Source organism: Muscardinus avellanarius, assembly GCF_963383645.1.
Source record: "Muscardinus avellanarius genome assembly, chromosome: 5".
Lineage (NCBI taxonomy): Eukaryota > Metazoa > Chordata > Mammalia > Rodentia > Gliridae > Muscardinus > Muscardinus avellanarius.
The window spans coordinates 70,110,425-70,133,526 of record NC_137790.1 but is presented as its reverse complement, the minus strand read 5'-3'; the positions used below and the strand labels follow the sequence as shown (position 1 = coordinate 70,133,526).

The window sequence follows — 23,102 nt, the reverse complement described above, 5'->3', positions numbered from 1 at the left end:
GTGAGCCCTCACTCCAAGAGCAGAAGTTGCTGTCTGTGTCCACTAGGATCAATTAAAACCAAATGCCAGAGAACCACAGACTCCACTGAACTCTGGGCATTTCTTGCAGTTTTAAAGTCTCAAGAAAGCCTTTCAACATTGTAACTTGATTGTGGTTTAAATAATAAAAGTAACGCATACATTGTAACAAGGCTAGGGAAATGGTATATAAGAAAAATTATCTAAATCTTCATTTCTTTCCCATCCTCATGTTTCTGACAAAATCACTGTTGAAAGTTCATTATGAATTCCTTTACTTCCTTCTACATTCAAACATGTTTAGAGTTGTTAATACCAGTTAATCTATTGGTTTCCTTTCAGATTATGCATGTTATTCTAGATTAAAATATATAATGAGTTCAATTACTATTTTAATAGTTAACTAATATTCCCTTATAGAAAGTTCCATGATTTCTACTGGATGTGTTGGCATATGTCTCTAATCTTGGAACTTGGGAGGCTGAGACAGGGGGATCACAGACTCGAGGTCAGCCTTAGCAAGTTAGGCCCTCAGCAACTAGGTGAGACCTTATTTCAAAATAGGGGTGAAATACAAAAATAAGAAATCAGATGTTCTCCCTAATATGCAGAAGCTAGGGAGAAAATGGTCATAGGAGGAACTCTAGACAAAGAAGGAGGTACTATAGATGAACAGATAAGGTGACCTAACAGATGGGAGGGGAAGAGGGAAACCCTCTAATGTGCATGATGTACACTCACAAACATGTCAAAGTCAGTCACTAAGCCAAACATGAGAAGGAGGGAGGGGGAGGGAATGGGGCGGGGACTGGGTAAGGGCTAACTAACTGGGTGATGTGTGCATGTATGTCTCCACTATCTTGTACACCGTTAAGATGTGTGAATACAATGCACCAATAGAAAATAAAAAAATAAAATAAATTTATTGAATGAAAAAAATAGATGAAATGGACTGAAATGAAATAGGGCCAGGGGTGCAGCTTGGAAGTAGAATGCCCTTGGGTTAAATCCTTAATACCAATGAACAAATAAATAACAAATTTCATAATTTCTCCCATTGTTTCCCCATTGAAAGATATTTATATTTTCCTCTAGGTTTTGTTACAGAACAAATTATGCCACAGCACACATCCCACACAGTTATCCATACAGTTGAGGACTTTGTTTTTGTCCTTTTTTTTTTTTTTTCAGTTGTTGGGGATTGAACCCAGGGCCTTGCATAGTGTTCTACTGCTGAACTACATCCCAGCCCCTGTCTACTTTGTTTTGTATTTCCTTAAAAATCTGGGCATGGTGATGCACACTTGTAATTCCAGTACTTGGTAGGCTGAGACAGGAGGATTGTAGGTTTGAAGCCAGCCTCAGATACTTAGTGGGGCTTTCAGCAATTTAGCAAAACTCTGTTTCCAAATAAGAAATAAAAATAGGTCTGGGAGTGTGGCCTGAAGGTAGAAGGATTCCATCCCCAGTACCACCACAACAAAACAATTCCATGAAAGAGAGTCCCCAAACTGGCATTTCTAGGCCAGCGGGAATATATACAATTTTAATCCTCACGGTGGGTCTCCTCTGTGTCCGTTGTTCTCTTCCCTCCCTCCCCACGGGCAGGCAGGAGGGCTGGCAGCAGGAACGCCTCTGTGCCAACTGTGGGTTCTACCACTCAGTGGGAATGGAGTCTGTGGTGTCTTGGGTGCATTGTGTCTCTCCTGCTTCCAGTTGGCCAGACATGTTACAATCCCCCTTCCTAGTTTATTTCATGCTGTGTAATTATGCATGATGTGCGTCTGAAGCCAGAGGATCTGAGGGGCAGCATATTGGGAAGGGGGGCTGTCAGGGACAATAACTTAATTACAGAACTTTCTCAGAAAGCCGTGTGTGTGTGTGTGTGTGTGTGTGTGTGTGTGTGTGTGCCATGCCCTTTCTTCAGTATTCAGTAGCTGGACTGAGAAAGGTCATTTGATTTCCGTCTCTCTCTGTTCTGTTTTGAGGATTTGAGATTTGGGGAATTTAATAAGTGTATAGTCAATCAACTGTAACTGATTATTTGACATGAGGATAATTAGTTGAGAAGGTAGGGGTCTTAGAGCTTAAGGATCAGTGCCAAGCAACAGATGTGAACACTTTTAAACAAATGATTTTAACAAACTTGGTAGTAGGAGCGAGCTTGCCAGGAGTACTTGGCTTTCAATTTTAGATTTGCTTTTGTTGGGCTGTAAGACTTTAGGCTGGTTTACCAGACCAGAGAAGAGTGGGATTGCCCACCACACCAGGGCTGGAGAAAATATCAGAGAAGCATCAAGGGCATCTGGTGAGTACAGACAGGTAAAACATAAACAGGCAACAAGTAGGTCAGATTTTTACATCCTCAGTGAAGACTGTGGTGTGACCAATGGGCCTCTGAACTGGTGGCCACTCAAGGAAATTTGTGATCTCTAACCTAAACTCCAATGTGAATCTAGACCTAGAATGTAAATATTAGCCCAGAACGGGAAGGAATCGTCAAGTCCTGTTGGCAAGTAGTTTGCTATAGGCTTCTACATGCTGCAGTTTGGCTTAGTAACATTGGAATGGATTTCTCATATAGAGAAATAAAACTAAATTAAGATAAACGCAGAAAACTATGGAAAACTAAGATAAATGCAGAATAGAAGTTACAACCAATTTTTAAGGAGAAAATTTTAACATTAGTTTGTGCATGTGTATACTTGCAAAATAAGCATTACCCTTACTATGAATACATACTTTTATATAAACTTTTAATTTTCAAATATGTACTGAGTAATAATGACAGTAAAACTCGTTCCTATAATAGGTTTGTCTTTCGTAATTTAGGGATTCTATGATGCATCCTAATTGGTCTGACAATTAATAGTAAGTTTAGTTATACCTTATACTGTTTGCACTGTCATTTATGTTTGCAAATTATTATCTTTAAACAATTTGGTCTTGTCAATAAAACATTTTAAGATGAAAGATACTTAGGACATTAAGTATCTGCTTCTGGCAAGACTGCATCATCTAGTATTAAAGTATTGCTCCCTTGGTGGGCAGCCAGAAAAGCTGGATTTAAAGAATTTATTTAGAAGTATACAAGACTGACTAAGGCAGCTAGAACTTGAGAGCTCAGACCTCAGAGAGAAGGGAAACTCATGAAGCACCCCACATTCTAGAGGGCTTTTTTCCCCTTGAAACATTTACCATTTATTAAGTAGCATGTGAGAGAAGCTAGGAACCCAAATAATAAGTAGCTGCTAAGAGTCAGAGAAGCTAAGGACAATAACTCTGCAGTTTTATAGGGCTGAGGAAAAAAAAATGAAATTATAATTCAAGGATTCCAAATGATCTAGGACATGGGAGACCATGCCTGTAGGAAGAAAAGAGGCACAGAAGGCCAGTGCTGGGGCCTCTGAGGCCGGGATCGGAGACTGCCGAGGGGTTAGACCGGTGCCGGGGCCAGTGAGGCCAGGATCAGAGCCTGCTGTGAGGCAAGGCCGGTGCTGGGGCCTCCGAGGCCGGGATCAGAGCCTCCCGAGGGGTTAGGCCGGTGCTGAGGCAAGCGAGGCCGGGATCAGAGCCTGCCGTGAGGCAAGGCCGGTGCTGGGGCCTCCGAGGCTGGGATCAGAGCCTGCAGAGGGGGTAAGGCCGATGCCGGGGCCATCGGCTAGCATTGGAGCCTGCCGTGAGGAATGCCGGTGCTGGGGCCTCCGAGGCCGGGATTGGAGCCATATGAGGGGTTAGGCCAGTGTCAGGGCCAGTGAGGCCATAACCGGGGCCTCCCATGAGGCAAGGCCGCTGCTTGAGCCAGCGAGGTCTGGATCAGTCCACCAGGTAGCCAGGCCACAACTGGGGCCGTCAAGAGTAGGATTGGGACTTCCGGGAAGATGGCGACCGAGAAAAGCGGGGCTTAAGAGCCCCGCTAACAACCAATCTCCATTACCACAAAATCAGCGCCTTTCATAGCCAGAAAACACCATCACCAGAGAAACAAAAACATCACCAGGCTCCAGTGAGAACGTGGACTGAGAACAGAGCTCAGAGCCACAGAGGAGATACACCGGCCTCACGCTCGAGGACGCGGCAGCAGCGCCATACTGCCAGCGGCAGCGGCGAGTTCACCGGACGGCTACAGCAAGCCGAGGTGAGCTGCTGCGGAAAAGCCAGGCAGAATTTCTCCGCACAGGGAGCATCTAAAGCTCCCAGTGGCTGAGCTCAGCACACGCTGCAGGGATTCAGAGTGGAAATCAAAACCAATAAGAAATATGCCAGCCTCACAGCAGAGGGCGTAGCAGCCGCGCCATATTGCCACCGGCGGCAGCAGCACAGAATTCACCGAGTCCAGTACAGCTACATATGCGTACTCAAGAACAGTGAGTCAAATTGCGGGCCACAGAGGAGAAATCCCAGTATTGTACTCCCTGGGACTTGACCCAGTGGGGGAGTGGCAGTGGCAGAGATATCACACCATAGGAGAACGTACAACCTGGCACCCCCCCCATAGTCTAAAGCAGCCTCTATCGACTCTCTGGGTCGGAGACTCTGTGATAAAACCCAGTAAAGGAGTAGTGGGGTCTGAGATACTACAGACTTGAGATCCAGAGCACCTTAAGTGAAGTCATAGTGACCCAAGGGAAGAACCCAGAGAAGGCACAAACTTCTGACATCATGGGAAAGAGGAATAACACTGGAGCAATGAATGCCCACAACCCCACAACATCAGAACCCGATAAAACAGAAAATCAGAGATTTCTAGAAGATCAAATCAGGAAAATAACTGTAGAAATAATAGAGGTGCTTTGAAAAGAACTCAGAGAGAGCCAAAAAGAGATAAAGGATGCAATTAATGAAGTAAAGGCCTCAATTCAAAGCATGAACAACCGATTAGACCACATGGAGAACAGAATCTCACTCTTAGAAGATGATCATTCCAAAAATGAACGCATAGTTTCTAATCTAGAAAAAAATACCCGACAGCAGGAATCTGATATTGAAGGAATATGGGCCCATTTCAAGAGAGCTAACCTAAGAATAATTGAAATAGAGGAGGGAAAAGAAAGTGAAACCAAAGGGATCAACAATCTCTTCAAGGAAGTAATAGCAGAAAAATTTCCAAACATAGAGCAAGAGGTTGATACACAGGTCCAGGAAACTTATAGAACTCCCTTTAGACAGGATCGGAGAAGAGGATCCCCAGGCCACATAATTGTCAAAATGACCAATGTGGAAGCCAAGCAGAGAATCTTAAAGGCAACAAAAACAAAGGGCCAAGTGACATTCAGAGGCAAACCAATTAGAATCACTCCAGACTTCCCAAACCAAGTCATGAGAGCCAGAAGGACTTGGAGTAACATATTCCAAACTCTGAAAAAAAACAACTTCCAGCCAAAAATTTCCTACCCAGCAAAATTTTCTATCAAATTAGATGGAGAAATAAGAAGCTTCCATGACAAACAGAAACTGAAGGAATTTATGTCTTCAAAACCAGCGCTAGAGAAAATACTCAAAGAGATTAACTACAAAAAAGAAATAGGTAACACACACCAGAACCAGAGAAACAAGATTTTCCATCCAACAGACAACTAAGATTGGTTATCTGTGGAGATTCATTATTTATGTTAGTCTTTTACCTATCTCTAAATGGTATTGTTTGCCTTTATTGTTGTTAATTTTTAGGATTTCTAGTTGGAATATTAATATACCTTCAGATATAGCATTTTGAAATATTTTATCCCATTCTATTAGTAACTTTTAACTCTGTTTACATTGTCTTTGGATATACAATATATTTTTTTTTAATTTTTAGGGAGTTTGTATACTCTTCTGTTGCCTGTGCCATTGAAATCATATCAAGAAATCACTGCCAATTTCAATGTTGTGAGGTTTTATGACCCAGATTTTCTTCTAAAAGTTTATAGTCTTAAGATTTATATTTAGGTCTTTTATCTATTTTGAGTTAATATTTGTATATGGGATTAGGTAAGGGTCCAATTTTATTTTTTTCCATGTAAGTATTATTTTTCAACAATATTTAGTTAAAAGATTAATATTTCCACCACCAAATGTTCGTGGAAACCTTGTCAAAAATAACTTGACAATATAGGGAAGAATTTATCTCTAGGCTTTTATTTAACTCCAATGGTTTATATATCTGCCTTTAGAACAGTACTACACTGTTTCAATTATTGTAGCTTTTTATGGTTTGAAATCAGAAAATATATATCTTCTAGCTTTGTTCTTTTTCAAGATCGTTTTGGTTATCTAGAGTCCATATTCCATATTAGGATACATTTTTTTTCTGAAAAATAAATATATAAATATATGATAGTTTCACCTAAAAAAATAGAAAAAAATATTCTCTGGTAAGAAAGAAAGTAAAAAGAAACATTGAAATGTTATCTTTAAGTCATCAAAAGCTTGGTATCAGACAAATGAAACTATTATGTGAGATTATCATTTTAAATTTTGGATAAATTGCTATAATACTAGATGTCAACCACTAAGCCAAGCATGGGAAGGAGGGATGGGGAGGGAATGGTGTGGGGATCGGGTGGGGGCTGACTGGGCGATGTGTGCATGTATGTCTACAAAAGTTTGTATCCCACTATGATGTATGAATACAGTGTACCAATAAAAAATAAAAAAAAATTAAAAAAAAAAGAGTAGGATTGGTATTTGCAACACGGCACGCACAGAGAAATATCGCAGAAAATTAAAACCAGATGCTTCCCCTAATCAGCAATAACTAGGAGGAAAGGGGCAACAGAAAGTGGTTGAGCTATAGAAAGGGCCCTATAGTGAAGCAATTAAGGTGACCAATCAGAGGGCATGGAAAAGGGGAGGATGGAGCTTCTTTAAAGGAGGTACATAAACATATGTATCAAAGTTAATCACCAAACAAGCATGGGATCGAGGGAGGGGGAGGGAATGGAATGGGGGCTGGATGAGGGCTAATTGGATGATGTGTGCTTGTATATCCTCTCAAGTCTTGTATTCCAATGTGATGTATGATTACAATGCACCAATAAAAATAAATTAAAAAAAAAAAAAGAGGCACAGACACAGAGTAAGTCCACTGGTCTAAGCATTTCCCTTCTGGATCATTCACTGATTTGTAAGTAGCACAGGCCAAGAGGTAAGACATCCAAACAAAAAGAGGGTGCCAAAAAGCTGAAAGCTTATCAGAGCTGCTTGAACTCTTATTGGGCTGGGAAGGTAAGAATTGGAGTGTGGTACCCACCAAGATAGAAGGGGCTGAAAAACTACTCTAAGTTTCTAGTTGGGATGCCTAAAGCAGTTAGGGAGAACCAGAAGTAGACCTGGTCTTTTTTTTTTAATATTTAAGTTTATTATAGTTCTTTATATGGTCAAAACTATTAGTATAGCCCAACACAACCAAGTATGCTTACTGTTGATGTAATAGAAAATCTCCTCATTGTTGGAATTCGTATCTCCTGATCTCCCTTCCCCACTGTGGGAGGTCATGGAAGGGATCTGGAATCTGTTCACTTTTTGTTTGTTTGTTTGTTTGTTTGTTTGTTTGAGATAGGGTCTCTCTACGTTGCTAAAGTCAGCTTCAGATTCTTGACATGATCTTCCAGTGATCCTCCTGTTTCAGCCTCACAAGTGGCTTGTATTATAGATACATGCCATCATACCTGGAAATAATCTTTTTGAAGAACAGTCTGGCAATGTGTATTATACTCTGTGACCCAGGAACTCTACTTAAAGGAGTTTATCTTTGGAACAAACTAGATGTATCTCAAATAGGCAAGCTTCTTGTGTCTTAGGAAGACACAGACTGGAAATAAGCCATCAGGAAATAGCCCAATGAACAAAATAATCTTCACAAAGATAATTAGTACAAAATATTATAAAACAGAAAAACTGAAGCCATACAAATTAGACCTTGTCAGCTGGATGTGGTGGCACACACTTGTAATCCCAGCATTCGGGAGGCTGAGACCAGAGGATCGCGGTTCTGGACAGCCTCAGCTACTTAGTGAGGCCCTCTGCAACTCAGTGAGACATGGTTTCAAAATAAAGAATAAAAAAAAAATAGGGCAGGGGGTGTAGCTTGGAGGTCAAATGCCCCTGGGTTCCATCCCCAGACCCACACAAAAAAGAATAACTTTAAAAAAAACAAAAACAACAACAACAGAACAAATTAGACCTTGTCTCGTATAATTTTGAACTCCAGCTTTCAATCAATTCAGTCAGTGATTAGATGATTAAAGTAATCTGTTACTGTTCCAACACCTTAGCAGAAGTCTTTTCCATCATATTTGGAGAAAATGATCCAGATTCTCTACACTTTTTTTTTTTTTTCTGGTGGTACTGGGGATGGAACCCTTCTACCTCTGGGCTACACTTTCAGACCTATTTTATATTTTATTTGGAAACAGGGTCTCTTAAGCCAGCGAGGCTGGCTTCAAACCTGGGTGATCTCCTGTCTCCGCCTCCCAAGCTCGGGGATTACAAGTGTGCGCCACCACGCCCAGCAATTCTCTACACTTTTAATGGATAATTTGTGATATCCAGTCAAACAAAACAAAAGCAGTCATACCAAAATACAATCTCTAGAATATGTTGCAAACAGGGACAACTCAGACTCATTAACTTCAGAAAACAGAGCTTCAGGTCTAGGGAGAAGAGCAAAGCCACTAGCATTCACAGAAAAGAGTATTAAAGAAGAGAAAGCCACGGAGAAAAATGCAGAGATTTACCCAGGGTGCACCTCATGTCTATAGCTGACTATTGTTCAGCACGTGAAGAAATGACCAGGAGATGGAAAAAGAACCACCCTAAAGGATTAGAGGGAGCCATCTTCATTGCTCATATGGGGATGGGAATAGTGCCTGTTCCACCCATTTCTTCTTTGACTAGTGAGTTATTCTGAAGTATATTATTCAGTTACCAAATATTTGAGGATTTCTGTTACTGATTTCTTAATTCCAATGTTTCATGTGTAGTTGAACATGAAACTCAATGAAAGCTCGGATTTCATGAAATATTGGGTAACAGGCTCTGGAAATCATTCTTGGATAGGGGGGAATACTTCACCTTAGATTGAGCACTGCTGTGATACTGCCTAACAAATCTTTAAAGATGAACAATTGAGCCAGGCATGTTGGCACACGCTTGTAATCCCAGCATTCGGAAAGCTGAGACAGGAGGAGCGCAGTTCGAGGACAGCCTCAGCTACTTAGTGAGGCCCTTTGCAACTCAGTGAGACCCTGTTTCAAAATGAAGAATAAAAAATAGAGCTGTGGGTGTAGCTCGGAGGTAGAATGCCCCCGGGTTCCATCCTCAGTACCACACACACACATAAAAGATGAACAATTGGAAAGGAGCAATTGTCCAGTGCCAGCTGTCCACCGCATCTCAGAACAAAGCTGAAGAATATTTGGAGGCATTTGGGGTAGCAATATTAGTATCATATAAAATATATTGCAGAGCAAAGAATATTATCAGGGGAGACAGATCATTTTATAAAAATAAAGGAGTCAATTCATCAGGAAGACAACACCAGTAAACACTTGTGCTTCAAAATAAACAAAATAGAAATTGATAGAGCTTCAGGGGGAAATAGAAAAATCTGTAAGTGTAGTGAAGAATTTCATTAGTTTTCTCTCATTAATTCATAAACATGAAGACAAATAGTTAAGGGTAAAGAAGGTAACAATATAAAGAGCCAACTTGACCTCGTTAATCTTTTTAGGACACTCCACCCAACAGCAGGAACATACACATTCCTTTCAGTTACACCTGGGACATTGGAATTAAGAAATCAGTGATAGAAATTTGCAGATATTTTGTAATTGAGTAATATATTTCAGAATAACTTGCTAGTCAAAGAAGAAATCAAAAGAAAAATGAAAAATTATTTTGGACTGAATGAAAGTAAAAAGTCATATCAAATGCAGTACTTAGGTGGAAATTTACAGTATTTAAAACTTAGAAAAAGAAAATTCTTTTTTTTGAATTTTTTTATTGGTGCACTGTATTCATACATCATAATGGGATAAAAACTTGTGTAGACATACATGCACACATCGCCCAGTTAGCCCCTACCCAATTCCCACCCCATTCCCTCCCCATCCCACCTTCCCATGCTTGGCTCAGTGGATGACATCTAATATTATAGCACTTTGTCCAAAATAAGCAGTGGTAATCTCACATAACAGATTCATTTGTCTGATATCAAGCTTTTGATGACTTAGAGATAACACTTCAATATTTCTTTTTGCTTTCTTTCTTACCAGAGGATTTTTTTTCTTTTTTTTTTTAAGGTGAAACTATCATACATTTATTTATTTATTTTTCAGAAAATAAATCTATCCTAACATAAAATATGAACTCTAAATACCCAAAAAAATCTCAAAAAAGAACAAAGCTAGAAGATGAACATTTTCTGATTTCAAACCTTATAAAGCTACAATAATCGAAACAGTGTAGTACTGCTATAAAGACAGATATATAAACCAGTGGAGTAAAATAAAAAGCCTAGAAATAAATTCTTCCATATATGGTCAAGTTATTTTTGACAAGGTTTCCAAGAACATTTGGTGGAGGAAATAATAACCTTTTCACTAAATATTATTGAAAAATAATAATTACATGAAAAAGAATAAAATTGAACCCTTACCTAACACCATATACAAATATTAACTCAAATTAGATAAAGGACCTAAATGTAAATCTTAAGACTATAAACTTTTAGAAGAAAACCTGGGTCATAAAACTTCACAACATTGAAATTGGCAGTGATTTCTTGGATATGATTTCAACGGCACAGGCAACAAAAGAATAAACAAACTCCCTAAAAAATAAAAAAAATTGTACATCCAAAAACAATGTAAACAGAGTTAAAAGTTACTGATAGAATGGGATAAAATATTTCCAAATTCTATATCTGAAGATAATTAATAATCCAAATAGAAATCCAAAAAATTAGCAACAATAAAAGCAAACAATACAATTTAGAAACAGGTAAAAGACTAAAATAAATAAGGAATCTCCAAAGATAACCAATCTTAGTTGTCTGCTGGATGGAAAATCTTGTTTCTCTGGTTCTGGTGTGTGTTACCTATTTCTTCTTTGTAGTTAATCTCTTTGAGTATTTTCTCTAGCACTGGTTTTGAAGACATAAATTTCTTCAGTTTCTGTTTGTCATGGAAGCTTCTTATTTCCCCATCTAATTTGATAGAAAGTTTTGCTGGGTAGGAAATTTTTGACTGGAAGTTGTTTTCTTTCAGAGTTTGGAATATGTTACTCCAAGCCCTTCTGGCTCTCGTGACTTGGTTTGGGAAGTCTGGAGTGATTCTAATTGATTTGCCTCTGAATGTCACTTGGCCTTTTGTTTTTGTTCTTTAAGATTCTCTGTTTGGCTTCCACATTGGTCATTTTGACAATTATGTGGCATGGGGAACCTCTTCTCTGATCCTGTCTAAAGGGGGTTCTGTAAGTCTCCTGGACCTGTGTATTGACCTCTTGCTCTATGTTTGGAAAATTTTCTGCTATTATTTCTTTGAAGATATTATTGATCCCTTTGGTTTCACCTTCTTTTCCCTCCTCTATTCCGATTATTCCTAGGTTAGCTCTCTTAAAATGGGCCCATATTTCTTCAATATCAGATTGTGGTATGGCTGGATCAAATGGTGGATTTGTTCCCATTCTTCTGAGGATTCTCCATACTGTTTTCCAAAGCCAGATTTTTTTAAACATATTTGTGTAACAATGGCCTTCATATATAAATAGATTACTCCAATTAAAAGATTAGGAGACTAGATAATAAACATATTCAAAATTATTGAATTGCACCAGGTGTGGTGGCACACACTTGTAATCCCTGCACTTGGGAGGCAGAGACAGGAGGATCTCGCAGGTTGAAGCTAGCCTCACTGGCTTAAGAGACCCTGTTTCCAAATAAAAATATAAAATAGGTCTGGGAGTGTAGCCCGGAGAAGGGTTCCATCCCCAGTACCAAAAAAAAAAAAATTATTGAAGTGCTCTAATTGGTGACAGTTTGTCATAGCCTTTATCACAGTAGCACAACACGCTTTATCATCGTGCTGCGTTTGTGGGCAGCCACAAAGAAATATTTGCATTTATGAGAATACTATAAAGAATAATTTACTTGAAAATTTGTATTTCTGGCTTGAGCTGAGTTGTCATTTGAAATGAAGCTGTTCACTTGGTGTGACTGGGCTTTACAAAGGGATGGTAGATAGCCTGTGATCCCCTCAAATTGTGTATACAGCATCATGTGTATTTGTGTACTTTTTCAAGAGACAGTACATAGATTCTTTTTTATGGTACTAGGGATTGAATCCAGGAGCATTCTACCTCCGTGCTACACTGTCAGCCATTTTTGTTTTTTATTCTGAAACAGAGCTTTGCTAAGTTGCTAAGACTGACATCAAACCTCCAATCCTCTTATCTCAGCCTCCCAAATAGTAGGATTACAGGTGTGTATTGCCACACCCAGCTTTTATTATTTATTTATTTATTTATTTTTGTGGAACTAGGGATTGAACCCAGGGGCATTCTACCTCTGAGCTATACCTCTAGTCCTATTTTGTATTCTTTTTTTTTTTTTTTTTTAATTTTGAAACAGGGTTTTACTAAGTTGTGGAGGACCTTGCTAAGTAGCTGAAACTGGCAGCCAACCTGTGATCCTCCTGTCTCAGCCTCCCAAGTGCTGGAATTACAACCGTGCACCACCATGCCCAGCTTACTTTTTGTTTTGAAACAGGGTCTTACTAAGTTGCTGAGGCTGGCCTTGAATCCGCAATTTTCCTGTCTCAGCCTCCTAAGTACAGGTGAACACCATCATGCCCAGAAAGTTCGTAGCTCTTCATTGGTATTATCTTAACACAAAATATTTAAGAATCATGGCTTGGAGAATAAAGGAATTGAGGGCTATTTTTAGCCCTAATTTCCAAATAGTACTTTATCAGAATTAATTTCCAGGGAAGAGAATGAATTGTGAATTCATGTGATTCATGTGGTCATGGAGAGATCAATCTCCATATAGGTCCATGAACCTTATCACAATACTCTGGAACAACAAGTTATATGTTATTCCAAGGTTTGGTGTGGTTCAGACTCTGATTAGAGTCTTGTCTTTCTTTCACTGGACAGGGTTCTCAGGATAGGATTCCCAGATCAGCAGAAGCAGTAGCAGCAGCACTCTCTGGGGGACCTGTTAGTTATGCAGATTCACAGGCCCCTCAGACCTGCTGAATCAGAAACTCTGGAGTTGGGAACCAGCAACCAGTGTTTTATAAGCAGCTCTTCAAGTGATTCTGCTGTACATTAAAATTTGATAATCACTGTGTTAGACTAGACTTGGAAGAACCTATTCTCCGCCATGCTTCCGGGCCAGTCTTAAGATCGCTTTGTAAACCAAATAGCTGCTGAATGACTGGTCTAATGTTGATAATATATATTTCCCTTCTTTTTCTCTTCTAAGAGTCCAAACTGCTGCCACACACGTGCCTTGGGTTGCACAACACCACGGAACAACAATTTAGAGAAATCCAGCTGAAACTGGAGTGTAGAAACACAGCATGTGAATTCACATACAAACATTCTGACCGGGAAGCTTTTCAAGGATGAGCCTCAGTAAATCCAAGGCTTTGGCTCTCAGCCTCCAGTGGGGCAAGGGACTGACCCTTAGGAGTGAGGGCTCTTTACCCTCTTCCAGCGGAGCGTCACCCTCACATGTGTTTTTCATGGAGGACTCAGTATCACCATGCTCCTTTCACAGAAGAGCTAACTGAATTCACCCAGCCCATGTTCTGAGTACCCAGCAGGACAGGGATCTGAGCTGTAGCAGCTGAAAAGTTGAGCTATCCCAAACCAGCCTCGGAAACCCTCAAGTCCTCATTCTCTCTGGTCCCACTGCTGCCTGGAGCTAGATTTGTTATGACACCTGCCTGTTGAGCTGATAAAAAATAGCACGGGCACTTCACTGCAGTTCTCATTAAAAGAGGGCAGCCAAGTGGAATTCATTCTTGGCTCTTAATAGTTTTCGAATGAGAATTTTATTGCATATTAATGAGCACTAATTGACATTTGTGACTGGTTTTTATGGAAATCATGCATGTATCATTTGCATAATAGTACCTAAGTGCTTTGGGGTAACAGGGCAACTCTGAAAAGTTAGTGAAGGTTTTTGTACGGTGCTATTTTTTTTTCCAGTTCCCAAACTCTGGCCCCTGGAATAGTGTGGAATATTAATAGGTTTCTGGGATTCAAATATAAGGCAGTAGTGACACAAAGATCAGTTTCTGTGCTTGTACCATTTTGTACCTTAGAGTCATCAAAATACATGAGGGTACATCTTTGAAGGCAGCAGATGTGCCCACAGTAGTTAGGGGGTATGTTCCAGCCCTCCTTCTGCTTTCACGAGTTGGCTCTCCTGTTCTCCTGAATCATAAGAGTATCTGGTTGGTTCAGAGGATTGTTCCTAGGACTCTATACAATACAATACTCTATATAATATTTTCTGAGCATCTCTGGGTCAACAAATATGTATTGATTGCCTACTATCTACAAGGTACTAGTGATACTAGGTGCTAGAGCAAGACCATTGCTTGTTCACAGGTCCATCCATAGCTCTTAGCCTTATGAATAGCAGGGAACAGCTATCAATAAATGTTAATAGATTTAATGAACATGATCTCTGTTTCTGGAAATCAATAATTCATTATTCTTATAAAATTTCATTTTAAATACAACATAAAGATTATTGTTCTTTATGTTAGAAGAAACATTAATAACTGAGAACTTGAGATTACATTAGTAAATTTAAAGAAACAGATAGATGACTTTAGTTACATATGCCCTAAGTCTTTTGTATAGATGATTCCTCCAAATTGTGGAAATGTGAGAAGCCAATCTTTATTGAAGGTCTAGTATGTGTCATTTGCTTTTGCATAAATTCTGCATCTTATAACTTAATCATCAACAGAACTCATGAGGGGTAGAGAGTTTTATCTCTGCTTCATTGAGCAGACAGATAAGAATTGGAGAAGTGATTATAAGGCACAGTTAGAAAGTATTGGAGCTAAGACTTACATTTAGCCTAGGTTGTCATTACAGTGTTGCGTATTATGTCAGGCGATCCTAGAGTATGTAAAATGAAGCCGAAATCCAAGTACTGAGATGGAGGGTGAATTGGCCCAGGAGCCCTGGGTTGTGCCAAGCATTCAGTTGACCTGCTGTTTATAGAAAAATGCTGTTTTGGAGAGACTGAAGCAGAAGGATCAAAGGTTCAAAACTAGCCTTAGCAATTTAGTAAGACTCTCAACAATCTAGCAAGACCCTATTTCAAAATTAAAATAAATAAATAAATAAATAAAAAGGAGTGGGAGTGTAGCTCAGAGGTAGGATGCCTCTGAGTTCAATCCCCAGTACCCCCTAAACAAATAAATAAACCCTACTGTTGAAAGTATTCTCCTAGATCCTGTGGGAAACCAAACCTTTATAGCCATTCCAGTTCACTATAATTCGACCAAGCAACCAGAAAAATAAAAAAGCTATATAGCAGAGGGGTAAATCAGGTAGAAGAAAAGTTACGTGTAATGTGAAACTGGAAGGTTGAGCAGAGCATTCAGTGGAGTGGAGCAAAAACATCCTCCTGATGGTGGCAAGATCACTGATCGCCAGCCAGGAAGGGAAGGCTTCGAAACACAGGGATCAGAGAGGAGAGGTCAGAAGTCCAACAGTTTGTCCGAAGCTTAATGATTCCAAGGCTTTGTTTTCTCTGGGATCAGATCACAGCAGATTAAAGGAGTGAGTCAGGTCTGTTCCCCTTCACCCACCCCCCCCCCCACCTCCCACCGAGGCTGGGTGCACACAGCGGTTCACTTCTGCTTGCAAAATCCCAGAAGCCTGTGTTTGGAGAAGAACATCTCTTTCCCCTTGCACTTCCTCAGGTGAACCAGGGTTCCTCCCTCTACAAACCCTGTTCCAGGCTCCTGGGAATGATTATTCAGACACCAGGAAAGTGTGCGGAAAACTTAGAGGCACTTCAGAGACGTTAAGAAGGAACTTTTATCATGTTTTCCTCTATTATAAGGCAACTCTGAGGTGTAGGTTTTTTTGTTCCTTTAGTTGTGCCTGCAGTACTGGGAATTGAACCTAGGAGGTGCTTTACTTCTGAGCTACACCCGGGTCCCTGTTTTGTTTTATTTTATTTTATTTTATTTTATTTTTATTTGGAAACAGGGTCTCTTAAGCCAGCCAGGCTGGCTTTGAACCTGCCCAATCCTCCTGTCTCTGCCTCCCAAGCGCAAGATTACAAGCGTGCGCCACCACGCCCGGCATCCCTGTTTTATTTTAAGCAGAGTTTTACTAAGTTATTGAGGTTGGCCTGGAACCTGAGATCCACCTGTCTTACCCTCCCAACTCCTGGGATTACAGGCATGTGCCATCACGCCGGGCTACAATTTTTTTTTATTTACTTACACATTTTCCATTTCCAGAACTCTCTTAATTCCTTTGCATAGATCCATATTTGCACCTGGTATCATTTTACTTCTGCCTAAAGAATTTCTTCTAACATTTATTTCAGTACATGATTCTCAGAGTTTCTTTGTCTGAAAATGTCTTTATTTTGCCTTTATTTCTTCTCCCCCCATCAATCAAATACATTTGAAAAAATCAAGTATATTATAAAATTACTTTTTAAGGGCCTAATAAAAATGGTGAAGCCTACCCTTTTAATCCCAATAATTAATAGTTGGGGGATTTTTAAATTTTTTATTATCCGTATTATTTAGTTGCAAAAGTGTAGTGCTATATTGAAAAAATAATTAAAATTTTAATTAATAATCACTTGGAAGATTTATCTTCATTTCAAAAAGATGTTTTTAGTAGATACTGTATTCTGGATTGACTTTTTTGGCAACACTTTACAGACGTAATTTCATTCTCTTCTGGTTTGCATAATTTTCAATGGTAAAACTGTACAAGAATAAATTTTACCATTTTTGCTCTCCATAATCTGGATGCTCTTAATATTTTACCTTTTCAGCAATCTTATTATGATGTGCCCTTTTTTTGTTTTTTTATTTGTTTAGTGTTTATTCTGCTTGGAGTTTGTTAAACTTCTTGAGTGTGTAGGCTCATATTTTATCAGTTGTAAAGAATTTGGGACATTATTTATTTTAATTTTTTTTCCTAGCTCTTCTTCCACCTTTACCCCCCGGAACATGGATTATACATATGTTAGACCACTTGTTCTAGTTCCCTTAGGTCACTAAGGCTTTGTTAATTTCTCTCTGATTCATTTTCTCTGATTCAGCTTAGATAATTTATATTGCTATATCTGTAAGTTGACCAATATTTCTTTTTACAGTTTGTAATCTGGTGTATTTTTATTTCAGATATTGTTTTTATCTCTAGAAATTCCATTTGCTGCTGCTGCTGCTGCTGCTGCTGCTCCAACTCCTCCTCCTCCTCCTCTTCTTCTTCCTCCTCCTCCTCCTCTTCCTCCTCCTCCTCCTTATTCTTATTCTTATTCTTATTCTTATTCTGTACTGGGGATTGAACCCAGGGGCATTCTTCCTACCTCTGAGCTATACTCTCAGCCCAAGTTTTTATTCTTTATTTTAAAACAGGGCCTAAGTTGCAGAGGGCCTCACTAAATAGCTGAGGCTGGCCATGAACCCAGTTCCTCCTGTCTCAGCCTCCCAAGTCCTGGGATTACAAGTGTGTGCCACCACACACAGCCATTTGTGTCTTCTTTCATTTCTCTCCTGTATGTGTTCATGTTTTGCTTTATATTCTAAAACATATTTATAATCATTGTTTTAAGGTTCTTATGTATGTGTTAGTAATATAACTTATGTTATTTATATGACTTTATTAACCTGGTTTTAAAATTCTGATTATGTGTCATATGTTTTGTTTGTTTGAATGTCTGGTAATTTTTGTTGGTTGTTGGATATTCTAAATTTTATGTTGGTGAGTGCTAGATCCTATTAAATCCTTTAAAAAGCATTAGATTGTGTTCTAGAATACTGTTGAGCTCCTGATGGATCACTGATCCTTTTTAGACTTTCTTTAGAGCATTTTAGGGCAGTTCCAGAGTAGCCTCTAATTTAGGGTTTAGTTCTACTAACAAGGCGTGACAGGAACCATAGTCATATGATCTCTGTTGTACAATGTCTGAAAAGTGGTTTCATCTGGTTTCCAAGTTGTTTACAGGGGTAATTCTCTTGGCAGTTAATTCTTTATGGACAGAAGGAGAAATTCTACCAATAGCAAAATAAATAACATGTTAAAAATAATAGTCATATGATTAATTTTTTCAATAACCAGAAATAATGTGTAGAAGTATAGAGGAGATTTTATGGCAAGATATGTTGGGAGTTGTAAACCTGTAAAAGAATATTTGGGAACAGTGTAGCGGATATAACATCTATTTTCCTGAAACTAATCCCTGGGAAGAATTCTGCAATCTCTGTAAAATCATATAAAGTACTGCCATGCATGGCCTTGGATGTGCTTCTAACAGTTTACCCTTAGAGACTGTGTGTGGGGATGTAGGGAAAGGTTGCTTTTGGAAGGGCCTGTCCTTTTCCCTTGGGCCTTAAGTTCTGTTTCTTTCTTATGGTCCAGTGACTCACTTTTACCCTTTCTGACTACTTCCCACCCATTCTCCTAACCACATCACACTCCGAAAGTACTCAAGTCTCTCTTCTTAATAACTAGGCCCTTACTGGGCATGGTGGCGCACGCTTGTAATCCCCACGCTTGGGAGGCTGAGACAGGAGGGTCACTCAGGTTCGAAGCCAGCCTCAGCTGGCTTAAGAGACCCTGTTTCCAAATAAAATATAAAATAGGTCTGAGAGTGTAGCCCAGAGGTAGAAGGCTCCTGGGTTCCATCCCCAGTACCACCAGAAAAAAAAAAAAATACACTAGGCCCTTCCCTATTTTACCAGTTCCTCATGTGACCTTATATAAATGTGTACCAATTTCAAACTTGTATGTCTCCCCTATAAAGGGGCCTAACATCATGATATATAGTTCCTATACTTGATATCCATGAACTGAAGGGTTCTTATATTTCATGCCAATGAATTCAGTCTACCCAAGGGGACAGTTAGAATATAATCAGAAATTTGTCCCATATCAAAGTTGCATCTTCTAAGATGTCTCATCCAGGTGGACAACCCCATCATGTTCACAGAGTCTCTCAAAAATGATTCGGACTTAACATTGTCAGCCTTTCTGAGACTCAGTGCGGACCAGGGTTTCTCAACCTTAGCACTATCGACATTTGGGGCTGGATAATTCTTTGTCATCTGGACCATTCTATGGTGTAGGATGTTTAGGAGCACCCTTGGCTTATACCTTCTAGATGGCGGCAGCACTCTCCTTTCAGTTTTGACAACCACGAATGTCCTCAGACATTGTCAAATGTCCCCTGGAGGTACAACATTGCCCTAGTTGAGAACGACTGGTTTAAATACGCCATGATATGCTCCAGGGAACCTAGAGAAGCATAGCTCTGGAACTAAACCTGAAGAAACCAGTTCAGTCTACAGTGTCTGCCCCAGTAGAATATATACTGGGAGGACACTGGCCTTGGAATGCAAACTCCTAGATTCAAGTCCTGTCTCTGTAGATTTGGAACAAAGTTCTCTGCTTCTCTGCTCTTTGGTTTCCTTACTTAAAAGTGAGGAATGGTGGCGTTTATGTCACACAACACTGCAGTAGTGAAAACAAAGTGAGGTTTTACATATACATACATACTCATACATATACACATGTACTTCATCCATGTAAAGATTCATACACATGGACTTAATAATGGTTCAAATATACGTGTTCTTAATTTGCCAGCATGATTAAAAGGGCAATATAGGAAAAAATGTATCTTCCAATCCATCATGTAGTATAGTCCTCCCTGTGGTGTGTGATATTGCTTTCTGCTAGAAAGCTCAATAGGGGATATCTAACTTAAAAGAAGAAGAGTGCTATTTCAGCAATTCAAACCTTAACTAAATTAGAATGCAAATAGGATTTTTTGTATTTGCTTTTTAATTTTGTATTCAGTAATCTGACCAGACTGCACAAGAATTTAAATATCTTAACGGGAGATAGTGGATTTTACTTCTCTGGGGATTTCATTGTAATGAACCTGGTAAATAATTCAGAAACATATTAAAGGCCAATGAATGGGCAGCACCTGGTGCTATATTGTTCATGCCTAAGCACACAGAATCCAAAGATGGCATTTTATACCTGTCACTACTGTTCTGGCTTAAATATGGGTCCTATGTTCAGTGGCTGTTGAAATAATAGTAGTTAACATTTTTTTTTTAAATCCAACTTTCACCCACAGTCAAAGAATACTGTGTAGAGCTGTTTTCAAAAGACACAGAAAAAGCATCCTCTTAAATTGCCTGGGTAAAAATTCAACTCTATGTTCTCTATTAAAGGATGGATTGCTTGAAGAAATTAGATTATAGAAAGGCTTGCTTCTCTGCTGGTGCTGAGATGAGCCTTTTTGCCTTTCTGCCTTTGGTCTGCAAGGCTGGGCTTCTTTTTAGATTGCAGTATTCGTATCGTAAACATATTATGAAATAACACTACCCCAGGCGTACATTCAGAACTGATGTCTATATCTTCTGAGTTCCTCTCCTGGTTGTTACCAAGTGGCCTCTCTCTTACCTCCTTTAGTCTATCAGTTGAACAACAAACATGAAATCTTAGCAGCCACAGCTGACTGGTCATAGAATGTTTTTCCACGTGCAAGAAAACAAGTGCTAGAGTGACCGACAGATCCCATATGGCGACAGCATGGGGCGCTTAGCCCAGGGCCACCTGGGATCAGAAGCTTTATGGAAAGATCTCAGAAGGGCAAGGAGTTGGGGGAGGAGGAAGTTGTATCTTATAAGTTTAACATAAGGCCTTTACAGGACTTGGCCATGAAATAGATCTGAAGATTTTTATCTAGTAATTGTTTGATTTGCTTTATCTTTGTTTTTAAGGTATTATTTATTATAATGGTTTAAAATATATTTATTAAAGCATTTTGTATTTTAAACCTTCATGACATATTTAAGTAAATAATTATATGTAATAAAATGTTACTGCATATAACTAAAATGTACTAGTATTGGGAAGAGGTTTTAAAATGTATTAATGTACCAGTATTGGGAAAGATTTCCAATTTTGAAAATATATCGTTTGTACTAAAGGAAGCCAGGATTGTCAGGAAGAAGAGCCTCTTTACATTTCTAAAGAAAAGCAAAGAAAGCCAGAGCCAGGAAAGGGGTCTCTTTACATTTCTAAAGAGAGATAGGATCCCGGAGAAGCAATTTAACACATCTTGGGAGGGTAACAAAAGGTGTAGAGGTCTGTGTTCGGAGATGGAGACAGCAGAAAACTGGGCTAAGAGATAGGGCAGCATATCTACATATCAAAGGACCTACCGCAGACTTGGTCAGGATAAAAACACTCAGCATACTGGGGTTCTTTGGTAAATTCATTCGAATTGCCCCCTGTGCCACTCTTTGGCACAGGGCTGTAACTATCTTCTGTATTTCTATCTTTTTAATAACCTTCTTTAAATCTTCAGCAAGAGTTCGGGCTAATGTGTGTTTATACTAAGCTCAGAACAAGGACCTGCGGTTTTTCTGTTTGTGTGGTTGTGTTGGGGGAATTATTTCTCCCCTCACACACTGAACATATTTCACTGCAACATAAATTTTTTTTTTTTTTTTGGTGGTCTGGGGTGGAACCCAGAGGCTTTCTACCTCCGGGCTATACTCCCAGACCTATTTTATATTTTATTTGGAAACAGGGTCTCAATAAATTGCTGAGAGCCTCACTAAGTAGCTGAGGCTGGCTTCGAACCTGTGCAATCCTCCTGTCTCAGCCTCCCAAGCGCGGGGATTACAAGCATGCGCCACCACGCCCAGCTACCATAAAATAATTTTAAAACTCTGTGTGTGTGTGTGTGTGTGTGTGTGTGTGTGTGTGTGTGTGTGTGTGTTAACAGGTCTAACTGCTTTCCTTTCTTTAAGGCCCAGTATCAAAGTACTTGGAGCAGTGACTGCCCTCTGGTGGTGAGTCGGAATCATCACTTGGTGTGACCTAATGGTTATTGAGATGCCCGCTCTGAACTCACCGGGCACACACTAGCAGCAAGTGACCAGTTGAAGAATGGCTGACGTTGGAGTGTGTCTAATGAAGGAATCTAGTGAAATAATCTTCGCATCCGCCTGAACTGGTTGTTTACCCTGGATTCTGAGCCAGAAGCCGGCTCCAAAATGGGGCCTCTGAAGAAAAGATTTGAGTTGCTTTTGTGTTTTAGTCAGAGGACTGCATCTCGACCAGCTGGTGGCCAAGACTGTGAATAAATGCACACCAACAGGGCACGTGGTGACATGGAGCCTGAAATAAACTGCTCTGACTTCTGTGACAGTTTTCCTGGCCAGGAGCTGGAGCGGAGACCCCTTCACGACCTCTGCAAGACAACGATTGTAAGTGAACAGCCCGGGGCATCAGGGCTGTGCACACACATGTTGCCGTTGGCAACAGGGGTGGTGGAGGAGGAGAAACTTCATTCCTAATAACTTGCTCTTATTCTGTCCTCAGACCTCTTCCCAGCACAGCAGCCACACCATCTCCCCATTGTCCCCTGCCCTCTTGGGTGTCATCTGGACTTTCCTCAGCTGTGGACTGCTTCTGATACTCTTCTTCCTTGCCTTTACGATTCGCTGCAGGAAAAACAGGTAAGCAACCCCGTGCCTGGTTCCTTACCAACCACATCCTGAACTGAGAAACCCGGCGCGCTCACGTCATTTGGGTGCCACAGGCGGCCAGCCAGTACCAGCTGCACAGGTCTCCCCCTGTGGCACTGAGCCACGCAGAGGGTGCCTCTGAAATACACCTGGCCTTCTAGGACACTTCCCTCTACAGAAGCAACAGATGTAGCTCAATATTGTGCCAGCTACTACTTTGGGTATCCAGAGAAGAGAATAAAAGATCTCTCTCCTTAAAGAAGATCCTGCAAGTCCTTCTGAGCAGATCAAGTATTTGTATCAAAAAACAGTGACCCT

At 39.9% G+C, this 23,102-nt stretch overlaps 1 protein-coding gene across 2 annotated transcripts in view; it reads left to right on the top strand.

Annotated features, from left to right (window-relative positions):
• Positions 1-22,427: 22,427 nt before the first annotated feature.
• Positions 22,428-23,102, top strand: part of GPR156 (G protein-coupled receptor 156) — a gene marked incomplete at both ends in the record, with an annotated part of 95,399 nt that continues 94,724 nt past the window's right edge. For both annotated transcript variants that reach the window (XM_080695465.1, XM_080695464.1), the window contains 2 exons: positions 22,428-22,523; positions 22,639-22,775. In XM_080695465.1, coding sequence (XP_080551591.1) covers positions 22,428-22,523; positions 22,639-22,775 — 233 coding nt within the window. The remainder of the gene's footprint in view (positions 22,524-22,638; positions 22,776-23,102) is intronic.